Source organism: Acartia tonsa, chromosome 8 (genome assembly GCF_053477335.1).
Source record: "Acartia tonsa isolate MP-2025a chromosome 8, ASM5347733v1, whole genome shotgun sequence".
Lineage (NCBI taxonomy): Eukaryota > Metazoa > Arthropoda > Copepoda > Calanoida > Acartiidae > Acartia > Acartia tonsa.
This window is the reverse complement of record NC_137267.1, coordinates 8603855-8625895: the sequence shown is the minus strand read 5'-3', so window position 1 is coordinate 8625895 and position 22041 is coordinate 8603855. Positions and strand designations below refer to the sequence as shown.

The window sequence follows — 22041 nt, the reverse complement described above, 5'->3', positions numbered from 1 at the left end:
AGGGGAAAAAATGTCGTAGCATCATTTTTTTGCGTTCATCCAGTAGGAGGAAAGGGGGTCGTTATTTTAGCCCACTACAAGTATCACTTCAATAGAGTACATGATAATCTGGTGTAAGATCCATGTATTATTATATCCATTTTTTTTTATAAAACTGCAAAGTTTATTGGAAAAACATCAAATGGACATACATACATAGGTAGACAATAGAGTAGCTTTGTTACTAATAATATTTGTGATTGTATTCTGAATGTTTTTGGCATTCATATTGATAATATTGGTTATTAGCAAATGTGGCGGGTTATTCCCATAATTTTAAAATGGACCATCTACACACCCCTATTTAAATTCCTTTAAAAAAGAATTTTTTTGAAGCAGTAATTTATTCTTACACAATATTAACAGTAGGGTTGGGCCGGATATCAGGCCATTTTTAATATCCGGCCGGATATCGGGCCATTTTCTATATCCGGCCAGATACCAGATATCCGGCTGATTTCCTATACCAAATATCCGGCCGTTTATCCGGTAATTTGCCAAATATTTAGCGTTTGCCAGATATCCTGCCGGGTACCGGATATCCGGAATTAGAAATAAGCTGGATACTCGGTATCTGGCCAAAACAGTAACCGGCCCAAATCTAAGGAACAGTAAACTGTAATGCAGCAAAAAGGTTTAAAATGATATATTTAGAAAATGAAACATTTGAAAGCAATACTTCTAGAATTTGATATTTGATAAGTTTTTTTTTGTTTTTTTTTTTTGGGGGGGGGGAGGGGTCATCGACACTCTACAAGAACACAAACAAAATACTATATCTGTTAACCTATTTCTTTTTTTGTCAATCATACCTAATCTAATTATATCTGATATACATATTTTGATTATATATTTTTTTTCTTTATTTAAACTATTATATGTAAGTATCTGTGTCTGTTTTCAAGTAATTTTAAGTAACTTCATTTTCAATATGATCTCGCTAACCGCTGAACCAATATGGTTCTCCTTTACAATATAGCTTTTTTAAGGTCCAGGGTAGGTTTATACCAATTTGGGGGAGGGTGATGCCTTCCTCAAAAGAGATATCACTTCTAGAAAAAACCTATCCAAAATATTATTAATTTTCATTTCAAAACTATAAGTGCTCCTAAAGGCCACTAGATGTGTAGCCGCTGGTATAGTCATAAAAGGAGAGAAAAAAATGTTTGAAATGTATTTTTTTTTCTCCAGTTGCCATAAAAAAGTCCGAGCAAAAAAATAATAATTTCCATTAATACAAATCAATGCATTATGCAATGAGGCAAAAAATATCATAAACAAGGGAAACAGTATTCATAAGTAGCAAATTTTATCTTAATATCAAGAAAATAGACAGAGAACATAAATTATATATTAGATGTATTTTACATTTAGTAGCTTAGTATTTATTTTTCTGCTTTATTATTCCACTAGCGGATTCGCCCCTAGCCTCTAGGGGCTTTGCTCCAAGAGGTAATTAAAAAAATGTAGTACATGTGGTGCAGCACCAAATAGTTGGTATCATCTGCATCGTCAAAGAAAAAAAAATTTATAGAGATTTTTTTTATTTTTTGGGGGGGGGGTTGGGAATGTCCCACTTCCCAAGAAAATAGCCTAAAACCACCATAGGACCAGTAGGTATGATCTCTGAAGAGTAGAATCCGATCGGTGGTTACCGAGATTTTATGGGACGGACATACAGACAGACGGACGGACAGACATCATTCGACTTTGTATTATAGATATGGTTGTCATGTTTAGTTTAGGAGCGCACATGCCGCGTAAAGAAAGTAGAGACGCGATTTTTAATATCAAACAATCAGTGTTTTCCATAGAATACCACATAAAACAAATCATTGTAATAGGAATCTCAAAAAGCAGACATCTATCTTTAAAAGTTGCAAAGAAAATCATGTTCCTTTAAACATTTCTGAACATAAAGGATTTCAGAGTAGATGCGCTCCTAAAAATAGGGAAAAACATGTCAGAGAAAAAATAATGATAATTGTATTTACTATAACAGTCTTTTTCTCCCCCCAATATACTATAACAAGTACGATTACAATCAATTAAAAGTTTTAAAAAAAATATTATAAGAGCCTCTAATTTACCAAATCAAGTAGATGAAAATTTTTTTTTATGGTTTTAACAACAAATAAACACATTAAAATCAGGGAAGGAGGAGCCATTCAGCTCATAGACAAATTTGGGGTGCCTTAGGCCAACAGATTTCAGGGGGGGGGGGGTAATTACCCTCCCCAAGCAAATTTTACCTCTGGGGAAAAAATTTTGGGGGGGTTAAAAAAAAAAATTTGTGGCTCGCTTCGCGCGCCATTTTACCCCCCCCCCCTTACAAATTTTTTACCCCCTTCCCAAAAAAAGCTTGGACGCCCCTGATTCAGCTGTTTTTTATACCAGCCCTCAAAGTTTTATAGTAAAGTTTTCTTATTCGTTGGCTAAACAGCATTTGGGACGTTGATTGAATTTTAATTGGTTCGTCTGTTAAGTTGAGTGTTCAAACGTTTCAAACACTAAATGTAATCTAAAGAAGGGGTAATTTTGTGTAACATCATAGGCGATGTACAACAATTTATCGGCCTTTGAATCCATGCTTAAAAACAATGAACTTTTTAAGAAGCCTAAGGCCTGGGCTAACAAAACTGGTATCTATGCTAGACATAATTTTTCAGTATGGCTGAGAATTGGTTCTAATCCTTCAGATATTAATCAGTTTCGATGCCATTTTGAAAAGGGGGGGGGGGGGAGTACTAGAATTTCCAACTTTTATTTTCTGAGGTCTTGATAATAGAGTAGAAAGTAGGGTTGGGCCAGATATCCGGTTTGGCCGGATATCCGGTCATTTTTAATATGTTGCTGGATATCTGGCCATTTATAATATCCGGTTGATACCGGATATTAAAACTATCCGGATACGTGATATCCGGCTGATTTTTAATGCTGGATATCCGGTTATCCGGCCAGATATCCAGTAATTTGCCGGATATCGAACGTTGGCTGAACGTTGGTCGGAAACGGATATCTGGCATTAGAAATCAGCCGGATAGCTGGTATCCGTTATCCGGCCTAACCCTAGTAAAAAGGTTTCTATGTAATATCTTAATATCATAATAATATCATAAATGAAAACAGACATACGATTATATCATGTGGTTTTCCTTAAATAAGATATAACATCTAGAGTAATAAGAAAAACAAGGATGACAACATCCATAAAAGCGAAGCTCTGAATTGGAAGGACAAACGAACATTAACACTTGTAGAGTGTCAGTACTAATAAGCAGAATATTAATGCATCAGTAAAATCAATATTGTAGGTAAGTTTGTTGCAAAACTGCATAAATAGATGGTACTGTTGAAGGACATACTTACATTTTTGGGACTTGTTAATAGAGATGCTTTGCTTATAACATTGTACCTTGTTGTAATAGGAATCAGTTTTTAAAAAATCAGAACAATCGGATAACTTTAACATACAAAACTTTGTTAACAATAAAAGTTAAAAATCGATATGTTTAAAATGGACGTAAGGACATTCTGGTATTGAATATAGAGTTGCTACGCTTTATAAAATGTACCTATCTACTACAGGATTCATCATGCAAAGTTTGGAATCGATATGACAATTCTAACCTGTTTAAATTAAAGAAAAGAGCTAAATGTATGTAACGTACGGACATACGGACAAACGGACCGACCCTAATTTTAGAAAAGCTTCGCTTTTAATAATAATCAAAAAATTTATAGGATAAAAAGTTTTCATTTAAGGAAAAATATTCAAAATTATAACTTTCGTTAGCAACTCTGAATTCTGATCTATTTTTCAATAAGAAAAAGGGAAAATAAAATTTTTTAGCAAGTCAAAAAAGGAAATTACAATACACATATAGTTAAGATAAAACGAATTCTTTAACAAAAGCTTATAAAGGTAATCAAGTTTAATATCCTATTATATAAAGCAGCGTTGTGATGATGGCGGCTCCGGCTCCGACCTAAAATCAACATATTTTTTTCCCCACGTCTAGTTTTGACTTTTGAAGGTTTTAAAAGTTCAATTTTTGATAAAAAATGGACTTGGGGCATTTGCACATGACAAAACAGAGTCACCAAATTATAATTTATAAAAAATCTCTTTATTTATCTAGTCCGGAGCCGTAGCCGTTTTTTAACGAAACTTACGGTTCCGGCTCCAGCAAAATATGGCGGCTCCCGGCTCCGGCTCCGCAACACTGATATAAAGTTTATCCATAGACACAGTGTTTCGCCCCATCAGTTATAAAGTAGTAAGCTTTTTTTGTCTATAGCAAAGGATCATGATAACTGCTGAACCGATAAGGTCCTTCTTTACAGTAAAGCTTCATATAGGTCCCGAAATGGTTTTAGGTTTTTTTTATTTTATAAAAAGTCTGGTTACGGTTTTAGGCTATTTTTCTGCCATTTCATATCCCTTTTGGTAAAGAGCCCCTAGAGGCTAGGGTCGAAACCGCTATTATAATTATACAGGAATATATATTTGGAAGAAAATAAATTGAGGTTGAGGTGGAAGGGATTTTTATTTATTTTTCTATAAAATTTACCCATGCGGGATTACTTCCTTAAAATGAACTCAAGCATCTAGTGATAATCTAACCAAGTCATATACTTTGACTAACCCAACTAAACCTAACATAACAGATCTATAGTATAGATGTATATACAGACAACTACCTCCCTTTCTTTTTTCAAAGACCTCTTTCGTCTGCTTCTCAAATATTTTTTGCTACTTGGCTGTGTTGATATAAGCGACACCATTAGTTGATTTTCAATGACCTAACAGAAGGGTTGCACAAGGTGGTTGCGATGGGGAGATACAGTTATTTAACCCTGTCTCCCTCTAGTGTTTTACTCTAATCCTAACATAAACTATATAATGGCCATTTTCATTCAAAATTATCGTTCATTGTCCCTTCCCTGAAAAAGATGGATCTATTGTAAAGTAGAACAGGAAAAGGGAGGATATTGTCAATAAATTTTATTTCCATAAATTGGCAGAAATATCAACCAATTTTCTTTACCCAGCTGCTCAAAATAGAAAATATAAATTCTATTTTACATTTCATCCAAATTTTTAAAGTAAGGCTCTTTACAGATTGAATTAAAATTTAAATAACTTAAAATACTTGTGAATGAGATAGAATCTTAATGTGTAACTTAAAACTATCTCTTTGATGTGGTTTTCAACCTGGGGGTAGTACGGAGATAGGTAAATCCTAATACTAAAGTAACAGGATATCTGTCTGTTTGTACCGAAGGATCTCGCTAACCGCTGAATCAATCGGGTTCTCCTTAACAGGGTAGCTTCTCATAGGTCCTGGGAAGGTTTATAACTATTTTGGGGGAGGGTACCAAAAAAATAACCCCCCTCCAACAACAACAAAAATTTCCTCCACCACAAAAAAATATTTTTTACTTTTTCTTTTAAAATCTGAAAAATAAATTGGGATATCAAATTCGACTCTCAACTCCTCAAGTGCCCCTAGAGGCCTCTAGGAGGCGAAGCCGCGAGTGGAAAATAAATTATTATATTATAAAGGTTTGACCTTTTTGTTAAAAAAGTTTTTGATAAATTTTAATTTTAGTTGTCTCGAGTGATATCAATATTGAGTTGTGAGGCAGCAGTCAAATTTTACAGACGAATGTGCAAAACAAAATCAACTACATGTCAGACAGGTGACAATATTCAAATTTTAATTTTATTTGAATTTTAAAAATCTTCCAATTTATTTAACAAAATCTACCAAATTCTTTAAAGGCTAAGTTAAAGATGATTATCAAAAGGTTTTGCAAAGGTCAATTCTGGGAAACAAAAAAAAGGATAATATAGAATTATGAAATGTGTTTCTTAAAATATTCATAACTGATTTATATTGGTAACAAGATGGGAAAAGTCGACCTCATCCCATATTGAGTTTCAAAAGAATAAATAAAATATTTTTGGGAAGGATGGGGGTGAAGACACCCTCCCCAAAAATAGTTTAAAACCTTCCCAGGACCTATAAGAAGCTTCACTGTAAAGGAAAACAATATCGGTTCAGCAGTTAGCGAGATCCTTCAGGACAGACAAAAAACGCTTACTTCTTTATATAATAGGATATAATAGGATATAATAGGATAGTTAAATGACTTCTTTAATAAACTTTGTTAAAACTAAATAAAATTAAAGAAAAAAACGTTGTTTGACTATATAAATAAACTGGTTTTAACAAATTTTACTGTATGACATTTTATATTTCTGAGAGGGAGATGAAATTGAATAGTAATTTATACTGGTACCCAAAGTTTTTTAAATACGTTTTCTCATTCATTGACTTAAAACCTTCTCATTCATTGACTTTTTCATTGTTGTATTAACAACAAACATAATTATTCTTTTTTATAACTATTAATTATAATACAGAAAATGTTTCTTTAAACATGGTTAAATTTCATTATATGATCATAATTCTTAAAATGACAAGCTAAAAGAGCTAAGAATTCTGAATACAATTCGTATGTTTTTAATAATTGACCTTTAAAGTTAATTTAATTTCCGCAAATTAAAACCAAATAGGATAGGAAAAAGACTTTTTAAAAAGGCAAATCGTTATAATATTAAATTTTAAGAAAAGGCCAAATCGGAGATACGGAAAGTATTATTTGTGACGATATAAAAAAAAGTCCAAATCAATTCTTTTTTTCAGGGGTTTCCTTTCCCACTTTTCCTCTCATCCTTCTTATTTAGACGTATTTTTATGACGTCACTCATGATACTTACCGTATCTCCAGCCAAATTTATGAAACTTATGAATTTTTGATGTTCAATCTTAAATAGATTAGTTCAAGTCTAATAATTACTATTTTATTTTCAAAAATGTAAGTTTGACATCAGCAAAACATTTGAAAATATTATAAGAAATAAATCTGAGAATAAAATAGCCTAAAACCATCAATTTTTCTATTATGTAAAGATTACATAAAATAGAGGACCTTAAATAGAGGATATTAAGTTTCAGACAAAAATCCTTAGTACTTTATATAATGAGATAGATAAAGAAAATAGTAATATTTTTTTTTAAATGAAAGATGTATATTTGTATTTCCCTGATTTCCTGTTGATAGGGCAATGACATCAAAGTTATTTGGTCCATTAATTTCTCTCCCTCTGTAATAAATTTCATCACCAAGAAGCACAAATTAAATCATGTATTGGTAATAGCTAACACAAGGAACTGTAATACGTCCGTACATACACTGTTGAAAAGGATGACAACATCCATAAAAGCGAAGCACTGAAACGGTAGGACAAACGGACATTAAAATTTTTTATAGTGTCAGAACTTAGGTACGATTTAGAAAGCGTAGCAACTCTATAATCATTACCAGAATGTCCGTACGTCCCTTTTAAACATGTTGATTTTTTACTTTTTTAACAAGAAATTTTTATGTGATCTAATAATCCGATTAATCTGTTTTTTGGTTACTGATTCTTGGGACAACAAAGTACAATAATATGAGCGAAGCAACTCTATAATCAAGTCCTGAAAATGTAAGTATGTCCATAAACATTATTTTTTATCAAGCAGTTTTGATGCTGTGAGAATTGGTGCAAAAAATATGACGTAACAAAAAAAATAGCCAATGTGAGGCCGTTATTGACCAATGGCGGCCACTACCATTGCCGCCATTGGTCAATAACGGCCTCTCATTGGCTAATTTTTTTTGTTACGTCATATTTTTGCACCAATTCTCACAGTATCAGCAGTTTTTCAACAAATTTACAAATTTTCAACAATTTTGCTTCGACTCTTATACATTTATAATCGAATTATTCAGTTCTGACACTCAACAAGTGTTAATGTCCGTTTGTCCTACCATTTCGCTTATGGATGTTGTTTTGTCATCCTTGTTTTTTTTCTCTAAATTTTAGTAAATATACCATTTTAAAAATCTGTAAAACTTGAGGCAGACCCTTTATTTTAAATAATATACACATAATACAAGGACATCCAAAGGGGGGGGGGGGATTATTACCCTCCCAAAACGAATTTGGGGGTGCCGTAGGCTAAAATAACGATTTCCCATTTCACCACCTTTACACATCCTCTCCTACTGGATGAACGAACTGACCAATAAATGAGTTTCAAGCTAAATTAATGACATATTTACAAGTCCAAGCTTATGTTTCTAATAATTTTCAAACTATTTTAGTTGAATACGGAAACCAGAATTATTCGAGTAACCAAACAGTTATTGGAATTACAAATATCAATCAGGAAATTGTTCATAAACAAAATAGTAGTAAAGAGAAGTTTCGCTTACACCCCGTGAAGATTAAGAAAGTCCCTCAATGACGTCATAAAAATGAGGGATGAGGAGAGGAGGGATGGGAAAGAAAACCACTAAAAAAGAGATGGTTTTTATGACGTAACATGCTGATTTTGTGAGGGACTTTCTTCGTCTTCCCACCCCCCCCCCGTAGCTAAAGTGCAAAGTGAAAATGCGTCTGCTCGTCTTCGTCGGGAATGATATGGGTTCGAGTCTCAGCCCAGATCACGTCATAACCATAGATGAGTGACATTAATAATATGGCGAATGCCTTGACCCCTAAACAGGTACAATGTGTAATATTATGAACATTTAAGACATTTAATCGGGTTCTCCTTTACAGGGTAGCCTCTCATAGGTCCCGGGAAGGTTTATAACTATTATGGGGGAGGGTACCACCACCCTCCCAAGAGAAATCTCAAAAAAAATTATTTTAAGTATAGAGACTCCTACGCAACATAGCTAGGTATCGTAGAAACTTGAACGCAACAAAAAACCAAACATTTAAAGTGCCACTAGAGGCTTCTAGGGACGAAGCCGCTAGTATCATGATAAAATGATTATGGATATGAAAGTCTCATATCTGAAAAGTCAGGCGCGTGACAGTATTATTCAAAGAAAAAGTCTGTATGATATATTTGTGTTCACGTAACGTACATAGCTCTTATTCAGCCGACAGATAAAAAGAAAAATTTAAATGTGGGAAGTTTAAAAATTCCAATTGAAAACAAGGATGACAACATCCATTAAAGCGAAGCTCTGAAACGGTAGGACAAATGAACATTAACACTTGAGTAGAGTGTCAGAACTCAAAATAATCAAAATAAAAATGTATTAAAGTCGTACGAAACAAAATTGTAAGTAGATCTGTTGAAAAACTGATTAAATACAGGATATTGTTTAAGGACATACTTACATTTTGAAGACTTGATTATAACAACGTACTTTGTTGTCCTAGGAATCAGACCAATCAGATAATTTTTTCCAAATAAAAACTTGTTGTTAAAAAAGTTAGAAAGCAACATGTTTAAAATGGACGTACGGACTTTATGGTAATGAGTTGCTTCGCTTTCTAACTTGTAAACTCCTATAGAAATCATCATGCAAAGTTTGAAATCGATAGGACAATTCCAACATGCCTAAATTTACAAAAAGAGCTATTTGTTACGGACGGACCGACCCTGATTATAGAAAAGCTTCGCTTTTAAAAACTATTTTTAAATCTAATGAATGATAAAAATAAATGACGATCACGTTGTTTGTTTTGATTTTATAAAAAAATATGAATAAATTTATTAGGAAATAAACCATCATCTTCATTTTAAGGTAAATTTTTTTTGTACAGCGAATCTTTCCTTTAATTAGGGTGTGTACGTCCGTCCGTACGTAACTAACGGTTGGCTCTTTTAGTTAATTTAGGAATGTAAGAATTGTCTTATCGATTTCAAATGTTGGGGGATGATAACTGTAACAATAAGGTACGATTCAAAAAGCGTAGCTTTATTGTTACTAGAAAGTATGTGCATACAAGTAAAACATAATGATTAACAACTTTTTAACAACATTTTCTGTATGATAAAAACATTTTATTCAGCAATAATTCCTAGGATAACAAGATACAATATTTAATTATCTCTATATTCGATAATTAAGTTATGAAATTGTAAGTATGTTCTTAAACAGAATTCTGTATTGACACAATATTGGAAAAGATTATTAGAAGAGAAAATATATGTGAAAAAACGTACGCGTCGCAAATCGACTGACAGCCAATCTAATTTATTTAACTTATAGAGGAGCTTAAAAAAAATATAATTTTTCATTATGTAGATGCAGTATTTCTTTTTCTAAATATGTAATATTGAGAAAAGTTTAGATTATTAGTTCGGGAAGTTTTCCTCCAAACCCCCAGTGGAACTCAACTTTCCCCCTTTCCTTCCCCCTACCCAATTGACGTTAAAAGGGGTGGAAAAAAGAATATGTTCCCTTTATTAAAATTAGGGTTGGGCCGGAGACTTTTTTTGCCGGATACCGGATATCCAGATTACTTTTAATGCCAGATATCCGGTTCCGACCGGCCAACGTTCGATGTACCCTCTAACAAAATTTTGAGGTATATTTAAAATTGTGTTTTAGCCTAGGTTAAGGTGGGTACAAGTGAGCCCTGCTGGGTTAGATTTTCATTAGAGTAAAACACTAGAGTGAGAAAGGGTTAGATAACTGTATCTCCCCATCACAACAGTCTTGTGCAACCCTTCTATTGTGTCAATTAAAATCAACCAATGATGTCGCAAGCCAAGTAGCAGAAAATAATTTAGAAGCAGACAAAAGAGGTCTTTGAAAAAGGTAGCATTCTGTATATCCATCTATACTATAGATCTGTTAGATTTTCCTAAAAATTAAAAAGGATATTATTATCGCCTTTCCACTCCAGTTCAGACCTAGTAGAAACTATAAAAGTGACGTATATAAATTAACTCACCCCCCCCTCTTCCCATTTGAAGGTAAGTAGAAAGTTTGAGGGTATAATTGTTTCAGTTAGGATACGAGGGATAGTGCCTTAGTTTGTAACAAACTTTTCATGATATTTTCAAAAATTTGCTAATGAAGAAATTCATTCATTTTTGCTCTGCTTTTTTTTGAGTTTTACTTTATTCTGTTTTTAGTAGGGAAGCTACTATATAATTCACCTTGAATGTCCAGCAGTCAATCTGTCAGTCTGTAAAGTTAGAAGAATAAATTTTCTCGGCATCCATTGTTGATAGCTGAAGTTTTTAGTGAAGATTCCTAGTAAGGTTGGCAATCCGTATTCGAATCCGGGATCCGGAATCCGCTCAATTTTGGAATCCGAATCCGGAATCCGTTTTTAATAGCGGATTCAGATTCTTAATTGGAAGGCTAAAATTAGCGTCTTGAGTTTTTTCTTTAAACTACACCTTTTTGAAGGCAAAGATTATCATCATTATATATAAAATCTTTTTAAATCTGGTTCGATTCTCGGAAGTGAATTATAGAGAACACCAAGAACATTCATTTTTAGGTAATATGTAGCACTTAATTTTTTTTTAAAAAGCCTTTAAAAATATGGCTAGAATCCGGAATCCGAATCCGGAATCTGCCAAAAATAAGAATCCGGAATCCGTGAGAATCCGCCATTTTTTTAACGGATTCTTGTAAGAATCCGAATCTGGTCCAAAAATTTTGACGGATTGCTATCCCTAATTCCTAGGGCATTTGCGAATCTAGTCTATACATTATTTCGTCCGCCTGTCTTACGTTCATACTTCAAATACATGTTGGAACCTTATTTTTTTTAAAGGTTTTCGTTATTTTCTTGAGATTTGCCTTTTTTCTCTCTTTCTTTTATTTGCTATGATAAATCTGCTCTATACCTACGTTTGTCCAGTCCATGATTTTATGAATCTTGGGAAAGGAAGATTTTACTAGTGATTCATTTCAGAATGTTCGGTTCATTGTCATATACAGTTACCTAATTTGTAAAAAAAACATTTCTTATATTTAATCGTCTAATTTAGATAAAATTTGCAGTCTTAATTTTGTGGATTAATCTGGTTTTCAAGTCAACATATCTATAGTATAGATGTATATACAGACAACTTTCTCCCTTCCGTTTTCAACGACCTTCTAAATGCTTATAAATTATTTCTGCTACTTGGCTGTGTTAATATAAGCGACACAATTAGTTGATTTTCAATGACCCAATAGGAAGGTTGCACAAGGTGGTTGCGATGGGAAGATACAGTTATTTAACCCTTTCTCCCTCTAGTGTTTAACTCTAATTTCAAGACCTTTCATTTAGAACTTTAAAATTAAATTAATTGTCCGTTGTGCCATCCCTGTAACCCTGAGTAGGGTTTGGCCGGATATCCGGCCATTTTCAAAATCCAGCCGGATACCGGATAATGAAACTATCCGAACACTGGTTATGTAGCTGATCTTTAAAGCCGAATATCCAGCTGATTTCTATTGCCGGTTATCCGGCTGAATATCTGTTAATTTGCCGGATTTCGAATGTTGTCCAGATATCTTGCCTGATACAGGATATCCGGCATTAGAGATCAGCCGGATATCCGGTATCTGTTCAAAAAAGTATCTAGCCCAACCCCACTTCGCAGGAACACAGTAAAAGTGTCGGACTGATTATGACGTAACAAAAAAAATTAGCCAATGAGAGGCCATTAATGACCAATGGTAAAATTTATAGTGGCCTCTAATTGGCTAATTTTTTTTACGTCATAATCAGTCCGACACTTTTACTGTGTTCCTGCGAAGTGGGGTTGGGCCAGATACTTTTTTGGACAGATACCGGATATCCGGCTGATCTCTAATGCCGGATATCCTGTATCAGGCAAGATATCTGGACAACATTCGAAATCCGGCAAATTACCAGATATTCAGCCGGATAACTGGCAATAGAAATCAGCTGGATATTTATCTTTAAAAATCAGATGCATATCCAGTGTTCATATAGTTTCATTATCCGGTATCCGGCTGGATTTTGAAAATGGCCGGACATCCGGCCCAACCCTACTGAGAAGTGTGGTAGCACTCAATCTGATTAATTTACTTAGTAAAAGTGAGGAGCACTAACTTTTCAATTAGATTTTCAAGTGTCTCTCATTTCTTTCACACTTCACACTCTTTTATCTTCACTTTTTTTAAATCAAAGCTTTTCTATAATTATGGTCGGTCAGTACGTTCGTCTGTAAAGAATAACTGTTTTCAATAAGTTAGGGATTTTAGAATTGTCTTTTTGGTTTCATACTCATCAATTTTGTGTTTTTATATAATGAAAAACGATATTATAAACTCATTGGTTAGTCTAAAATTATAGGGAGAAAGGTTAAAATGGGATTGTAGAATTCTAAAAACTTTGTCTAAATAGTCATGATCTACCAGTCAAGGAAGGATTATTTCTTTCATTATGTATCTGTACTATGAAAAAAATAATTTTTAAAAATATTTGTTTAGAAGGATGTCTCATACCCTGTATTACTTCACAACTGTGAAACTAGAGAAACAAGTTTTACCTATAATACAACTTTTGGATATCTAGCTGATCCTCCCACTTATATCACAGAAGGTAGTATGTCTATACTATGGCTATAATAAACCGGTTTTAAAACAAGTTTTACACATGAAACAACTTTTGGATATCTAGCTGATCCTCCCAGTTGTATTGCAGAAGGTAGTATTATATCCATTTGCTATAAACCGGTTTTAAAAACAAGTTTTACCTATAAAACAACTTTTGGATATCTAGCTGATCCTCCAACTTATATCACAGAAGGTACTATTTTATCCATTGGCTATAAACCGGTTTTATATCAAGTTTTACCTATAGTAAAACTTTTGGATATCTAGCTGATCCTCCAACTTATATCACAGAAGGTACTATTTCATCCTATGCTACAAACCGGTTTTAAAAACAAGTTTTACATATAATACAACTTTTGGATATCTAGCTGATCCTCCAACTTTTATCACAGAAGGTACTATTTTATCCATTGGCAATAATAAACCGGTTTAAAAACAAGTTTTACCTATAATACAACTTTTGGATATCTTGCTGATCCTCCCACTTATATCACAGAAGGTACTATTTTATCCATTGGCTATAATAAACCGGTTTTAAAACAAGTTTTACACATAAATCAACTTTTGGATATCTCTCTGATCCTCCAACTTATATCACAGAAGGTACTATTTCAGATGCTGTGAGTATTGGTGCAAAAAATATGACGTAACAAAAAAAATTAGCCAATGAGAGGCCGTTATTGACCAATGGTAAAATTTATAGTGGCCTCTCATTGGCTAATTTTTTTGTTACGTCATATTTTTTGCACCAATACTCACAGCATCCTATTTCATCCTATGGCTATAATAAACCGGTTTTAAAACAAGTTTTACACATAAAACAACTTTTGGATATCTAGCTGATCCTCCAACTTATATCACAGAAGGTACTATTTTATCCTATGGCTATAATAAACCGGTTTTAAAAACAAGTTTTACCTATAATACAACTTTTGGATATCTAGCTGATCCTACAACTTATATCACAGAAGGTACTATTTTATCCATTGGCTATAAACCGGTTTTAAAAACAAGTTTTACCTATAAAACAACTTTTGGATATCTTAACTGATCCTCCAACTTATATCACAGAAGGTAGTATTTTTATCCTATGACTAAAAAAAATGTATTAAAAACAAATTTTATCTATAATACAACTTTTGGATAACTAGCTGATCCTCCAACTTATAAAACAGAAGGTACTATTATATTCTTTTACTGTAAACCGGTTTGAATATTGAGTTTTACTTATAAATCAACTTTTGGATATCTAGTATCACCTAGCAGCTTCCGAAAGCAGCTGATATTACCTAGCAGCCAATAGCTTTTTACAGCTGTTATAGTCTTATTGTCTAGGTTATCTACCATATAGCAGCTCACTAAAACAGCTGATTTATATCTTGCAGCTAACAACTTTTTACAGCTGTTGATATCTTATTATCTAGGTTATCTACCACATAGCAGCTCACTAAAGCAGCTGAGCTATGCGCAGCAGCCAACAGCTAATGGAACAGTCAATAACTCATACAGGAAAAGATCCTTAGATTTGACAAAAAGTAAATTATTAAATCTCATCAAGTATGTGAATAATTAGAATAATTTAGGATAAGGAATTGTTCATCTGAAGAAAAACTATTTTACCCCAATTATACAAAAAAAATTTCGGGTGAAATGGACAGTTTCTTTGTTATTTTATCTGTAAATATGCAATAACAACATGTGCACCTTAGGGTAAGTTATAATAGTTTTCCTAAAGATGAAACATCTCTTGTCATTGGAGACAAAAAAAATAACTAGAAAACTATAAGGCTCTGCCTTACTATTAGGGGTTAATATTACAAAGTGACATTTTTTGGATGTTGTAGCTTTATTCTATTATAAAAAAAGGAAGGTTATCTTTTTTGAAGTTTATTTTTTCAATAAACACTAAACTGATTGAGTTCTGCATTTTAAGAAGGCTTCACATAGGTCTCATAGTTGTTTAAAGCTAATTTATTTTAAAATTTGAGTCTTGGAATGGTTTTAGGCTGTATTTAAATCTTCAATAGATGCAAAAACTAGTTAGTAAAAAAGGAATTTAAAGTGATCTCTGGATTACTACCAGGAACAATTTCAACACAATACCTGCCAAAAAGAGCAGCCAAAGCAGCCAGGACTCCAGGAGAAGGTCATCCAGGTAATGCAGGGTCTGTAATGCATTCACTTGTCACGTAATTTAAACACACTGCTTACTTTTAACAAAAGTTGTGTCACTTTATTATCATCCATCCTATTACATAAAATAGGGTTGGGCCGGATATCCGGCAATTTTTAATATCCAGGCGGATACCGGATTTTGAAACTATCCGGACTATATCGAACCCAGGGAAAAGGAATGTGATTCTGACAAACAATTCTAAAGGAAAATTTCCCTACAACCCCCTTCCCCTTGTCCTCCCCCTTCTTACCCACCCCTCTTCAATTACATAAAAAAACAAGATACACCCCCACCTTACTTTCTAAGGTTTCGTGATTTTTTTTTAGAATTGATTGTTAGAATAGCTACCCCTGATAGTACCTATAGTAGCTAACAAACATACTAATGCAGTTATAGAGTATCTACATTCCAAATTATGAATATTTTAGCGGAATACCACGGCGGCAGCTGAACTATGTACCGTTCAACAGTCAGGCCTATCTGGAAACTGACCCGCCACTTCATCAGACAAGGAAATAAAAGTGTTATTTCATTATTATGCTTTCCTTATATAAAAGTAGCAGAATGTGTATTATTATTTTTTTTTGTGTGTGATTGTTAGAGATGGCATAAAAACAAAAAAAAACAACCTTAAAAAAAACAAAAAAAAAAACCTAGGTGGGGATGGTTTTTAAAAGAAAATATTTATACAAAGGCCTATTTTTCCAGTTATATCTTTTCATAACGTAAATAATACAGTAAATAATTGTCAGCCAGGGTTGTCAAATCGTGCAGGCGCTTTTGGGCGGTCGGTTTTTGGGTGCCCTTTTTTGGGTCCTTTTTGGCAGATTTGGGCACCCCCTGTTTTGGGGGTGATTAAAAGTGGGAGGGGGTGAAAAAAAGGGGGGGGGACAGGCCTATAAATTGGATGTTATTAAAAAAAACCAAAAAAACCTGGTTTTTATAAAAAAAAACGGTTTAAACCAAAAAAAACAAACTGGTTTGTTCTTTTTAAAAAAAAAAACTGTTTTTTTCCATCTCTGGTCTGTGTGTGTTAGTGTGCCTGTGTGTATAGCAAAGGATCTTGATAATTGCTGAACCGATACTGTTCTCCTTTACAATAAAGCTTCTTAAAAGTAAAAAATATAAACTTGATATATTATTTTCTATAGATTTTGATAGTTTGAATTAATTGAAATACCACTTTAAACCAACACTTTACAGAAAGGAATCAACAGCCAACGGTCATGTGACCGGAACGACCCGGCCAACAGCCAACGGTCATATTACCGGTTTGACCGGGCCAACAGCCAACGGTCAAGTTGCCACAATCAATGAAAGCTACACAGGGAAGTGTTCATTCAAGTCAGCAAAAAATACACATATTTTTTTTAGTAATGCTGTTTTTTGCTGTTTGTCCGTAATATTACAAAAAAACCTTTTATGCAGAAATAGAGAGGGGACAATGGGCTTTTTATTAAACTAGTCCCCAAAGTTTTATAATAACATTTTCTTATTCGTTGGCTCAACAACTTTGGGGACTAACATTAAATGTCATTTAATGTCTTATTGTCGACGTAAACTATTGACAGTTTATGTTGTCAATGAATTGAATTGCAAGATAATTTTTATTACACTTGACTTTGATTTCAAATCTCCCCCTAACTTTAAAATTGCGGAAAACTTATATATCTTAGTCAATACCCTTGATGCAATAAAATTTGCTATTTGGGACATTTAAAACTATGCCATAGTGTTATTCTCTGACAATGGATGCATAATATACGTGGATATTATGGCAAATTTGATTGCACTTTAGGTTGCTATTTCCCCTGTAGTGGTCAGTTCGTTTATCCAGTAGGAGAGGGGAGGGGATTGGGTATGGGAAAGGTCGTTATTTAAGCCCGCTACAAGTTTGACTTTATTATAGTACATATTCAGGGCGACCACTCCAAAACAATAAAAATATAGTATTTTTATAGTATATTTTTTTTATCCATATAGTATATATAGTATATTTTTTTCACTCATATAGTATGATATAGTATCTGACTTTGAATTACTTAGTAATACATAGTATATACATCATTCAATAATACTCAATAACTCAAAGCAAAGCTGTAATCAAAGCAATTTCACATATAAAGGGGGGGGGGGTAAGTTTTGGCGCTTTCGCTTAATCTGTGATTATTAGGCTAGGTATTAATGTGAGACTAAAGGTTATTTGGGATAAAAGTTTACTTTTGGGTAGTATTTCACGTATATTTAATCATTTTTGGATAGGTTTCCAGGTTCAGGTGCTGCAGGCTTGCTGGTTTCTGAATAAGTAAAAAAAATTCTGTTTGAAAAGTTAGAGATCAACTTATTAAACAGAATATGCATCTTTTTGGTTGTTATTAACATATCTGAAGAAAATATTAAGATAGGCCTCCAAATTCTGGCCTTGAAGGCCTCCAGGTCCACTCTGGACAGGTTATAAATCATTTTTTTAATTTGAAGAGTTAGAGGTCAACTTATACAGGACAGGTAAAAATCAAAATTTCCTATTTATAGAGTTAAAGGTTAGTTTTTAAAACACCACAAGCATCTTTGTAGACGTTATTTAGTATTTACATAACTAAAGAAAAAATACAACTGCTCTCCAGGTACAGGTGCTGCAGGCCTTCAGAGAAGACCTGGCGGCCTACAGGACCTGAACTTGATGGACAATTTTAATTTGTTCTTCAGATATGTTAAAAACATCCAAATAGATGCATATTATGACCTCTAAACTCTTCAAATAAGAAAATTTGAATATTTTAGCTGTCCTGAGTGAACCTGAACTTGAGTGAACCTGAGTGGACCTGGAGGCCTGCAGGACCAGAACTTAGAGGCCTATTTAATTTTTTCTTCGGATAGGTATGTTAATAAAATCCAAAAAAGTGCATAGGTATTTTGCTTAATAAGTTGATCTCTAACTCTTCAAACTAAATTTTTAATTTTTTTACCTGTCCAGAAACCACCTTCCAGCCTGCAGCACCTGAACCTGAGACATATCCAAAAAATGAATCAATATTAGTGAAATACTACCCAAAAGTAAACTTTTATCCCAAATAACCTTTAGTCTCACATTAATACTTAGCCTAATAATCATGGAGTAAGTGAAAGTGGCAAAACTTCCCCCTCCACCTTAAGTTAATTTTATGATGAAAAAAAAACTGATATTTAAATCACAAACAATAATGTATTTTCATGGATTTTCTTCATCTCTTTCTTACTGTAGAGCTTTATGCATTTTTGTCGTATCACAATATCTTTTGATAGGTTATTGAAGGTTAGGTTAGGTAAGATAAAAGTTATTGGTTGCCCTGCAGAAAATAAGACAAAACGCACCTTAAGAGGCGTTGTCGCAAAACTGACAATATTCGTTTTTTGTTATATAAATGTAATATTATATACTATAGTATATATAGTAAAGAAGGTGTATCAACTTTTTTGCTTTTTATTTAAGATAGCTAGCCGGTTCTTTCAGTAAGTAGTAGATGTAAAATTTTTCATAGAATTCAGATATGCAATCGGTTTTTTTTGTAGACCTCTCATTTTTTAAGTAATTTAAGTTTTTTAAAAAAATAATTAAGTCGGTTTTAAGGTACTAAAACGCAACAAAATAAAAGAAGAAAATGGCCAGTATGAACAAAAATAGTAAGATCTTTAATTTGACACCTTACTTTTTAAATTCTGTTGAGTAATTATTGAAGAAATCATTTTTTTTAACCTTGGTTTAATCAAAACTTTGAAGTAAAATATAATCTTCCACAGGCATAAAAAATATGGGTTCATATATAACTTTAGAATCAGAAAAATATTATGAATCCATTGTAAACAAAATTGAAAAAAGTAAAAAAAAATAAAAATAATAAAAACGGCCTAATGTATTATTTTTTACAGGTAACACTTAATTGTAAATATTAAACTAGCCAATCACAAGTCTCAAAAATTGACTAATCGGGAAGCTTAACCTCAAAACCTCAACCAATAGAATTGACAAAAAAAGGATAATGTTCATAGAATATATACAATAGATACTACAATGAAAATAGTGATTCTTACATAACGTGTAAAGAACGAAAAATTATGAACAAATATGCTTCAATCTGTTTATAAACTTCAAAACAATGCAGTTAAAAATGCTTTATTGTTTCTTGTGTTTAAAAAATATCTGTTACATTGTATGTATATTTATTTAGGATTATTTCAAGTTTTCAAGTTGTTCAACCCTTTAAAGCCGAAAATTATTATTCTTAAAATAAACTTATATTTTTTATTATAGTTTTATAAAACTTTTTCAATTTAGCTTACAATGGATTCATAATATTTTTCTGATTCTAAAGTTATATATGAACCCATATTTTTTATGCCTGTGGAAGATTATATTTTACTTCAAAGTTTTGATTAAACCGAGGTTAAAAAAATTTATTTTTTCAATAATTACTCAACAGAATTTTAAAAGTAAGGTGTCAAATTAAAGATCTTACTATTTTTGTTCATACTGGCCATTTTCTTCTTTTATTTTGTTGCGTTTTAGTACCTTAAAACCGACTTAATTATTTTTTTAAAAAACTTAAATTACTTAAAAAATAAGAGGTCTACAAAAAAACCGATTGCATATCTGAATTCTATGTAAAATTTTACATCTACTACTTACTGAAAGAACCGGCTAGCTATCTTAAATAAAAAGCAAAAAAGTTGATACACCTTCTTTTGGTCACATAAAGGTGATATTATATAGTATACTAGCGGCTACGCCCCTAGAGGCCTCTAGGGGCACTTGAGGAGGAGAGAGTCGAATTTAATAATTTAATTTCTTATTTTAGATTTTAAAAGAAAAAGTAAAAAAATTTACGTTTGATGTTTGTTTTTCGTTGAACTCTCTTTCTAAAATTGAGAAATTTAAAAAAAAATTTAATTTCTCTAGGGAGGGTGGTGGTACTCTCCCCCAAAATAGTTATAAACCTTCCCAGGACATATGAGAATCTACCCTGTTAAGGAGAACCCGATCGGTTCAGCGGTTAGCGAGATCCTTCGGTACAGACAAACACACAAACACACAAACATCCTGTCACTTTATTATAAGGATATAGTAAATTTTTGTCATATAGTATGATATAGTATCCGAATTCATCCTATATAGTATAAATAGTATATATACATAGTATGCAGTGGTCGCCCTGCATATTAATCTGGTTTAAGATCCAAGTAATTGAAAATCCACTTCTCTGACGTGAACGAACACTGTCCCAGGGAGTGTGGGGTATCCTGTGGCCACCACCGCCATGAGTGAGAGTTCCAGCATATCAGGCAGGGCTTTAGGGATACATTTATGCCATGAAAAATAATTTTCTAGAATGACTTCGAAACCGATTAAAATCGGATGGATTAGAACCGGTACTAAGCCATACTAAAAATCATGTAATGCGGCCCCGCTGACAACGATATAAGATGGGTGTTATATCGTTGTCAGCGGGGCCGCATTACATGAATTTTAGTATGGCTTAGTACCGGTTCTAATCCATCCGATTTTAATCGGCTGATTTCTTATGCTGGATATCCTGTTATCCGGCTAGATATTCGGTTATTTGCCGGATATCGAACGTTGACAAGACATCCGGCCCAACCCTAATTGCAACCTATTAAAACTTACACCCCCCCCCCCCATCAGTTTTGATTTAAGGGGGAGGGTGGCAAATCATTATCCCTAAATTGATGATTTTAGGCAATATGTCAGCACATCAACACAACTTCTTGGATATCAGGGAAAAAATGTCAATCATCATCAAGAATATTTGTCATGAAAAAGACGTTAAAAATATTACATACTTTGTTTCATATGCATTATACGGGAATAGTAGGTACTTTTCGTGGCATCGCCCCTTAAGGGGCGATTCGTCGTATTTTTAAAATGGCTTTTTAAAGGTTATTTTAGGTTAGGTTAGGTTTTATTGGGTTAGGTGATTGCCCCATAGGGTAAGGCAATGGGCCCCGCAGGGTTAGAGCGATAAATGAATAATAATAAATGTGTAAAATACGAATATCCGCCCCTTAAGGTTCGTTGCCACGAAAGGGACTATACCCCAATATACTAGTAATAGAAAAATAGGGGAAATGCATTGATAAATAAATAGGAGGCACCAATCTACATCCAATTCTTTCCTTATTAAAAGATAAATCAACAGGGGTGTAAAGGGATAAGACAATGAATGATGTATAAATGAACAGGCCCAATGATGATAATCAAAATTAACACTTAAGTATATTTAAATCATTGGTCAACCAATTAAAATTCTATAAAGTTTTTGAGCCAACGAATAAGATAATAATAAAACTTTGGGTGAAAATGTAATTTACAGTCC

At 33.1% G+C, this 22041-nt stretch overlaps 1 protein-coding gene and 1 long non-coding RNA gene across 2 annotated transcripts in view; both read left to right on the top strand.

Annotated features, from left to right (window-relative positions):
• The window catches only part of LOC145325661 (uncharacterized), a 40690-nt gene extending 24498 nt beyond the window's left edge, over window positions 1-16192 (top strand). The window contains exons 5-11 of the mRNA XM_080168616.1: window positions 5655-5745; window positions 8263-8332; window positions 9684-9705; window positions 13372-13483; window positions 14922-15009; window positions 15584-15652; window positions 16102-16192. Of these exons, the coding sequence (XP_080024742.1) occupies window positions 5655-5745; window positions 8263-8332; window positions 9684-9705; window positions 13372-13483; window positions 14922-15009; window positions 15584-15652; window positions 16102-16192 (543 nt within the window). The remainder of the gene's footprint in view (window positions 1-5654; window positions 5746-8262; window positions 8333-9683; window positions 9706-13371; window positions 13484-14921; window positions 15010-15583; window positions 15653-16101) is intronic.
• Window positions 16193-16873: 681 nt separating this feature from the next.
• On the top strand, window positions 16874-21447 carry LOC145325413 (uncharacterized). Its single transcript, XR_013881473.1, has 3 exons — window positions 16874-17005; window positions 20937-20989; window positions 21405-21447. It is a non-coding gene; the product is annotated as an uncharacterized LOC145325413 (long non-coding RNA).
• The last annotated feature ends 594 nt before the right edge of the window (window positions 21448-22041 follow it).